General features: G+C 43.3%; 1 protein-coding gene across 1 annotated transcript in view; it reads left to right on the top strand.

Annotated features, from left to right (window-relative positions):
- LOC147976334 (uncharacterized) overlaps positions 1 to 957 on the top strand; it is a 3242-nt gene extending 2285 nt beyond the window's left edge. Inside the window, exon 2 of the mRNA XM_087520827.1 lies at positions 194 to 957. Within this exon, the coding sequence (XP_087376953.1) occupies positions 194 to 957 (764 nt within the window). The remainder of the gene's footprint in view (positions 1 to 193) is intronic.
- The last annotated feature ends 8211 nt before the right edge of the window (positions 958 to 9168 follow it).

The following is a 9168-nucleotide window of genomic DNA, read 5'->3' on the forward strand; positions in this document are numbered from 1 at the left end:
CTAATGCAATAGCACAGGGTGATTGCTTATGCCTCCCGTCAAGTGCGTCCTTACAAACAAAACTACCCAGTTCACGACCTTGAGCTTGCTGCGGTTATCTATGAACTGAAGCTATGGCGACAATACCTTCTCGATAATCTTTGCGAGATCTTCACTGATCATCAGAGTCTAAAGTACTTGTTTACTCAACCAGATCTGAACCCCCGTCAGCAGCGATGGATGGAAACTATTGCTGACTACAACTGCGGTATATCCTATACCCCTGGTAAGGCTAATGTAATGGCCGATGCCCTGAGCCGCAAGTCTTATTGCAATAATCACATGGTCTACAAAGCTCAACCCGGCGTTTATGAAGAGCTATGCAAGCTGAACCTTCAACTAGTTCCACAGGGTTCCCTGAATAACCTTGTCTTGGAACTAACTCTTCTGAAAGCAATCAAGTCTGCTCAAGCCAAAGATTCTCATGTTGATCTAATGAAAAAGGATCTTGCCTTAGAGAAATCTAGAGATTTCTCACTTGGTGAAGATGGAACCTTATACTTCAGAGATCGCATTGTAGTACCTCGGTTCGAGCTTATGAAAGAGAAGGTGATGAAAGAAGCGCATGACACCCCTCTCTCTATTCATCCAGGAAGTACCAATATGTATCTAGACATCCGACAGAAGTACTGGTGGTCTAAGATGAAGCAAGACATTGCTCGATATATTGAAGAATGTGACATTTGTCGTCGCGTCAAAGCAGAACATCAGAAACCGGCTGGGCTTCTACAACCTCTCCCTATTCCTGAATGGAAATGGGATAAGATTCAGATGGACTTTGTCACTGGCCTTCCCAAGTCTCAGAAAGGCAACAATGCTATCTTTGTCGCCATCGACCAATTCTCGGAGGTTGCTCACTTTCTGCCAGTCAAGGAGACAATCACTGCTAGTCAATTAGCAAACTTGTATATCTCCTGAATTGTGTCCCTCCACAACATTCCGAAGGAGATAAGTTCAGACCGCGGTAGTATATTCACTTCAAAGTTCTGGGATAGTTTCCAAGAGGCAATGGGAACTCATATTACCTGGAGCACTTCTTATCATCCCCAATCCCAACGCCAAGTCGAGCGAGTCAATCAAATTCTTGAAGACATGCTTCAGGCTTGTGTTATTTCTTTCGGCAAGAAGTGGGAAGAATCTCTCCTTTATGCGGAGTTCTCTTATAACAATAGCTATCAAGCCAGCTTGAAGATGGCACCCTTCGAAGTGCTTTATGGACGTAAGTGCCGAACCCCTCTAAATTGGTCAGAAACTGGGAACGGACGCTCATTGGTCCAGACATTATTCAACAAGCTGAAGAGCAAGTTCGCATTGTCCGGGATAATCTCAAGGCGACCCAGTCCCGCCAGAAGAGCAACTATGACCGGAAACACTGGGGTTCAACTTATCAACCTGGTGAACACGCTTATTTGCGTGTCACTCCTTTGAGAGGCACTCATCGGTTCGGAGTCAAGGGCAAGCTTGCTCCATGCTACATTGGTCCTTTCCGCATTCTCTCCCGTCGTGGACTGGTGGCTTATCAATTGGAGTTGCCACCTCACTTCTCTCACGTCCATAACGTCTTCCACGTGTCGCAACTTCGTCGATGCTTCAAGGACCCGGAACATGAAGTGGATCCGGAACTGATTGAAGTTCAAGATGATCTCACATACAAAGAGCATCCGATCCGCATTCTTGAAGAAGCTGAACATCAAATGATAACCCACAAGTATAGGGGATCGCAACAGTTTTCGAGGGTAGAGTATTCAACCCAAATTTATTGATTCGACACAAGGGGAGCCAAAGAATATTCTCAAGTATTAGCAGCTGAGTTGTCAATTCAACCACACCGGGAAACTTAATATCTGCAACAAAGTGTTTAGTAGCAAAGTAATATGATAGTAGTCGTAACGGTAGCAAAAGGTAACAATAGTAAAAGTATTGTTTTCGGTATTTTGTAGTGATGATAGCAATAGCAACGGAAAAGTAAATAAGCGAAGAACAATATATGGAAAGCTCGTAGGCAATGGATCGGTGATGGAGAATTATGCCAGATGCGGTTCATCATGTAACAGTCATAACCTAGGTGACACGGAACTAGCTCCAATTCATTGATATAATGTAGGCATGTATTCCTAACATAGTCATACATGCTTATGGAAAAGAACTTGCATGACATCTTTTGTCCTACCCTCCCATGGCAGCGGGGTCCTTACGGAAAGTAAGGGATATTAAGGCCTCCTTTTAATAGAGTACCGGAACAAAGCATTAACACATAGTGAATACATGAACTCCTCAAACTACGGTCATCACCGGTAACTATCCCGATTATTGTCACTTCGGGGTTAACGGATCATAACACATAATAGGTGACTATAGACTTACAAGATAGGATCAAGAACACTCATACATTGATGAAAACATAACAGGTTCAGATCTGAAATCATGGCACTCGGGCCCTAGTGACAAGCATTAAGCATAGAAAAGTCATAGCAACATCAATCTCAGAACATAGTGGATACTAGGGATCAAACCCTACCAAAACTAACTCGATTACATGATAGATCCCATCCAACCCATCACCGTCCAACAAGCCTACGATGGAATTACTCACGCACGGCGGTGAGCATCATGAAATTGGTGATGGAGGATGGTTGATGATGACGATGGCGACGGATTCCCTCCTCCGGAGCCTCGAACGGACTCCAGATCAGCCCTCCCGAGAGGTTTTAGGGCTTGGCGGCGATTTCGTATCGTAAAACACGATGGTTTCTTCTCTCTGATTTTTCCCCTAAACTCAATATATGGAGGTGGAGTTGGAGTCGGAGAGGCAACGGGGGGTCCACGAGGTAGGGGGCGCGCCCTAGGAGGGCAGGCGCGCCCCCCACCCTCGTGGAGAGGTGGTGGGCCCCCTGGCCTTCATCTTTTGCAGGTATTTTTCTTATTTTCTGAAAAGTGGCTCCATGAAGTTTCAAGTCATTCCGAGAACGTTTGCTCCCGCACATAAATAACACCATGGTAATTTTGCTGAAAGCAGCGCCAGTCCGGGTTAGTTCCATTCAAATGATGCAAGTTAGAGTCCAAAACAAGGGCAAAAGTGTTTGGAAAAGTAGATACGACGGAGACGTATCAACTCCCCCAAGCTTAAACCTTTGCTTGTCCTCAAGCAATTCAGTTGACAAACTGAAAGTGATAAAGAAATTTTTTTACAAACTCTGTTTGCTCTTGTTCTTGTAAATATGTAAAGCCAGCATTCAAGTTTTCAGCAAAGACTATAACTAACCACATTCACAATAACGCATAGGTCTCAAGTTTACTCATATCAATGGCATAATCAACTAGCGAGCCATAATAATAAATCTCGGATGACAACACTTTATCGAAACAATCATAATATGATATAACAAGATGGTATCTTGCTAGCCCTTTCTGAGACCGCAAAACATAAATGTAGAGCACCTTTAAAGACCAAGGACTGACTAGACATGGTAATTCATGGTAAAGGAGATACAGTCAAGTCATACTCAATGCAAACTAACATTAATGAATGCAAATGACAGCGGTGCTCTCCAACTGGTGCTTTTTAATAAGAGGGTGATGACTCAGCATAAAAGTAAATAGATAGGCCCTTCGCAGAGGGAAGCAGGGATTTGTAGAGGTGCCAGAGCTCAGTTTTGAAACAGAGGTGAATAATATTTTGAGTGGTATACTTTCATTGTCAACATAACAACCAAGAGATGGCGATATCTTCCATGCTACACACATTATAGGCGTTCCCAAACAGAATGGTAAAGTTTATACTCCCCCTTCCACCAACAAGCATCAATCCATGGCTTGCTCGAAACAACGAGTGCCTCCAACTAACAATAGTCCCAGGGGGAGTTTTGTTTGCAATTATTTTGATTTAGTTTGCATAAAGCATGGGACTGGGCATCCCGGTGACCAGCCATTTATCTCGTGAGTGAGGAGCGGAGTCCACTCCTCTTGAGAATAACCCGCCTAACATGGAAGATACAGACATCCCTAGTTGATACATGAGCTATTCGAGCATACAAAATAGGATATTTATTTGAAGGTTTAGAGTTTGACACATACAAATTTACTTGGAACGGCAGGTAGATACCGTATATAGGTAGGTATAGTGGACTCATGTGTAATAACTTTGGGGTTTATGGAGTTGGATGCACAAGCAATATTCCCGCTTAGTACAGGTGAAGGCTAGCAAAAGACTGGGAAGAGACCAGCTAGAGAGCGACAACAATCATGAACATGCATTAAAATTAATCAACACTGAATGCAAGCATGAGTAGGATATAATCCACCATGAACATAAATATCCTGAAGGCTATGTTGATTTTGTTTCAACTACATGCGTGAACATGCGCCAAGTCAAGTCACTTAAATCGTTCAGAGGAGGATACCACCCTATCATACCACATCGTAACCAATTTAATAGCATGTTGGCACGCAAGGTAAACCATTATAACTCATAGCTAATCAAGCATGGCACAAGAAACTATGATCTCTAGTTGTCATTGCAAACATGTTTATTCACCATAGGCTGAATCAGGAATGATGAACTAATCATATTTACAAAAACAAAAGAGGTCGAGTTCATACTAGCTTTTCTCATCTCAGCCAGTCCATCATATATCATCATAATTTCCTTTCACTTGCACGACCGAACAATGTGAATAATAATAATAGTGCACGTGCATTGGACTAAGCTGGAATCTGCAGGCATTCAATAAACAGGAGAAGACAAGGCAATATGGGCTCTTTTGTCAGATCAACAATAATGAATATAAGAGCCATTTCAACAATTTAATTATGGTCTTCTCCTATCGACCCCCAAAGAAAAGAAAAGAAATAAAACTATTTACACAGGAAAGCTCCCAACAATCAAAAGAAGAACATAAAATATTTTTGGGTTTTCTTTTTAATTACTACTACAAGCATGGAAATTAAACTAACTAAAAGCTACAACTGATTTTTTGGTTTTTTTCTTAAGGTTTATTAAACTCACAAGAAGAAAGCATAAAAAGGAAAATAAACTAGCATGGATGATACAATGAAAAAGTATGAGCACCGACATCTAGCAATGAGTGTGTGAGCATAAATGTAATGTCGGTGGGAAATACGTACTCCCCCAAGCTTAGGCTTTTGGCCTAAGTTGGTCTATGGCCACGGCTGGCCTGGCAGATATCCATAATAGTAGTTGGGGTCATACTGAGATGCAGCGGCTATCGCCTCCTGAGCTGCAGCGTGGTGACGAGCGGCCTCCGCTCTCCTCTCGTACTCATCTGCCTCCTCTATGGTAATGGTATATCTTCCTCTTGCCTGATAATCAAAGAAGGCATGAGCAGGGAGAGTAATATGGACAGCACGGCATCTGTCAAAGATTAGTCGATAATGGAGAGGTGGTTCATTCCTCTCGACAAACTGGTGGTGAACCATAGCATTAAAGTCTAGGTAAACAGGAGGTAATTCAATATCATCTTCGCATATGTCTATACCAAGAAAATTAGCTATGCGGGTTGCATAAATTCCTCCAAAGAAATCTCCATTAAATCCATTAAGATGCAACCTACGTGCAACAATGGCTCCCAAATTATAAGATTTGTCTCCTAACATAGCACTCCGAAGAATACTGAGGTCAGGGACACACATGTGACATGCCTCATCTTTACCATTAATGCATCTACCTATGAAGAGAGCAAAATAATGTATAACAGGAAAGTGTATGCTCCCTATGGTAGCTTGTGTAATATCTCTAGATTCTCCCACATTTATGCTAGTAAGAAATGTTGGGGAACATTGCAGAAAACAAAATTTTCCTACGGTTTCACCAAGATCCATCTATGAGTTCATCTAGCAACGAGTGGTTGGATGCATCTACGTACCTTGTAGATCGCGAGCGGAAGCATTCAAAGAACGGGGATGAGGAAGGCGTACTCGACGTGATCCAAATCACCGGAGATCCTAGCACCGAACGGACGGCACCTCCGCGTTCAACACACGTACGGTCAGCATGACGTCTCCTTCTTCTTGATCCAGCAAGGAGGAAGGAGAGGTTGAGGAAGATGGCTCCAGTAGCAGCACGACGGCGTGGTGGTGGTGGAGCTGCAGTACTCCGGCAGGGCTTCGCCAAGCACTATGGAGGAGGAGGAGGTGTTGGAGAGGGAGAGGGAGGCACCAAAGGCCAAAAGGTCAGAAGTCCTCGATCTCCCCCACTATATATAGGAGGGCCAAGGGGGGGGGGGGCGCCGTCCCTAGGAGATCTAATCTCCTAGGGGGGTGCGGCCAAGGGGAGGAATCCCTCCTCCCCAAGGCACCTAGGAGGTGCCTTCCCCTCCTAGGACTCTTCCCTCCTTGAAACCCTAGGCGCATGGGCCTCTTGGGGCTGGTGCCCTTGGACCATGTAGGCCAAGGCGCACCCCCTACAGCCCATGTGGCCCCCCGGGACAGGTGGCCCCACCCGGTGGACCCCCGGGACCCTTCCGGTGGTCCCGGTACAATACCGATGACCCCGAAACTTGTCCCGATGGCCGAAACAGGACTTCCCATATATAAATCTTTACCTCCGGACCATTCTGGAACTCCTCGTGACGTTCAGGATCTCATCCGGGACTCCGAACAACATTCGGGTTACTGCATATACATATCCCTACAACCCTAGCGTCACTGAACCTTAAGTGTGTAGACCCTACGGGTTCGGGAGACATGTAGACATGACCGAGATTGCTCTCCGGTCAATAACCAACAGCGGGATCTGGATACCCATGGTGGCTCCCACATGTTCCTCGATGATCTCATCGGATGAACCACGATGTCGAGGATTCAAGCAACCCGTATACAATTCCCTTTGTCAATCGGTATGTTACTTGCCCGAGATTCGATCGTCGGTATCCCAATACCTCGTTCAATCTCGTTACCGGCAAGTCACTTTACTCGTACCGTAATGCATGATCCCGTGACCAGACACTTGGTCACTTTGAGCTCATAATGATGATGCACTACCGAGTGGGCCCAGTGATACCTCTCCGTCATACGGAGTGACAAATCCCAGTCTTGATCCATGTCAACCCAACAGACACTTTCGGAGATACCCGTAGTATACCTTTATAGTCACCCAGTTACGTTGTGATGTTTGGTACACCCAAAGCACTCCTACGGTATCCGGGAGTTACACGATCTCATGGTCTAAGGAAAAGATAGTTGACATTGGAAAACTCTAGCAAACGAACTATACGATCTTATGCTATGTTTAGGATTGGGTCTTGTCCATCACATCATTCTCCTAATGATGTGATCTTGTTATCAATGACATCCAATGTCCATAGTCAGGAAACCATGACTATCTGTTGATCAACGAGCTAGTCAACTAGAGGCTTACTAGGGACATGTTGGTGTCTATTATTCACACATGTATTACGATTTCTGGATAATACAATTATAGCATGAATAAAGACAATTATCATGAACAAGGAAATATAATAATAATGCTTTTATTATTGCCTCTAGGGCATATTTCCAACAAGAAAATCTCTAAATTCAGATTTGCGAGGATCCCTTATACTACCCCATTGTGGAAGTTTGCAAGCAGTGGTAAAATCCTCTAAGTCCAAAGTGTAAGATTTATCATAAAGATCAAACAGGACAGTTGGAGAATTACATGAAGTTGAAAATTCAAACCTCCTCACAAAGGAACTAGTGAGATTGTGATACTGGCTGCACTTCTCTTCCTCGAAGCTCACAAGATCAGCGTTACGCAAATATGCGTTAAATTCTTCTTTAATTCCTGCTTGATCCATAAAGTTCTCAGAAGGCCATTCACAAGGACGCACTGGAGCGTCTCTTGGTGGCTCGTCATCAGCATCATGCATTGCAAGCCTGGGTCCTTGCTTCCTTGAAGAACCACCTTGGAACATTTTCCTAAGCATATTTCTTCCTCTGAAAAATTCTGAATTTTTTTAGTAACTTCAAAATAAAAGTAAACCAAACTCAATAATATTGATAGCAACTACTCATACAAGTGCCTAGGGCCTATATCATGCATCAAAACTACTTGGAACCATATAAATTTGACATGCAAGCTCAAGAATAGGGTCACCTCAGTAGCAAAAATTTGCAATGAATAAAGCACTAGAACAAAAACTAATTGGACCAATGGAGGAGTCACATACCAAGGAACAATCTCCCCAAGCAGTTTTGTGAGAGGTGCTTTGAGCAAGGAGATCGAAAATGGCAGCAAAGTGAGCTTGGACTCGGGTTTGAGCTGGTTATTCGTGTTTGGGGGAGGAAGAAGGAGTGTATGGGTGAAATGATAAATGGAGGAGGGCCACCATGGGCCCACGAGGCAGGGGGCGCGCCCTAGAGGGGTAGGCGCGCCCTCCACCCTCGTGGGCAGGTGGTTGCCCCCTGGTGTGTTCTTAGTTCCATAAATCCTCAAATATTCTAGAAAAAATCATATTTAAATTATAGGGCATTTGGAGAACTTTCATTTTTGAGGTATTTTTATATTGCACGGATAATCAGATAACAGACAGAAAAATATTTGTTTTTATTTTATTTTATTAAAAATAACAGAAAGTAAAAGTGGGATACAGAAAGTTGTGCCTTCTAGTTTCATGCATCTCATGATCATCAAAAGGAATCCACTAACAAGGTTGATCAAGTCTTGTTAACGAACTCATTCCGAATAACATGGAACCGGAGAAATTTCAAATAACACTATGTTACCTCAACGGGGATATGCACATCCCCAATAACAAGAATATCACATTTCTTCTTCACAGTAGGAAGAGGAAATTCAAAACCTCCAAATATAATCGGTGGAATTTTTCCAATAGAGTTGATACTATGAACTTGAGGTTGTTTCCTCGGAAAGTGTAATGTATGCTCATTACCATTAACATGAAAAGTGACATTGCCTTTAGTGCAATCAATAACAGCCCCTCAGTATTCAAAAAGGGTCTTCCAAGAATAATAGACTTACTATCGTCCTCGGGAATATCAAGAATAACAAAGTCCGTTAAAATAGTAACATTTGCAACTACAACAGGCAGATCCTCACAAATACCGACAGGTATAGCAGTTGATTTATCAGCCATTTGCAAAGATATTTCAGTAGGTGTCAACTTATTCAAA

This window comes from Triticum urartu, chromosome 4A, assembly GCF_056163025.1.
Source record: "Triticum urartu cultivar PI428250 chromosome 4A, HENAU_Tu73, whole genome shotgun sequence".
In the NCBI taxonomy this organism is placed as follows: Eukaryota; Viridiplantae; Streptophyta; class Magnoliopsida; order Poales; family Poaceae; genus Triticum; species Triticum urartu.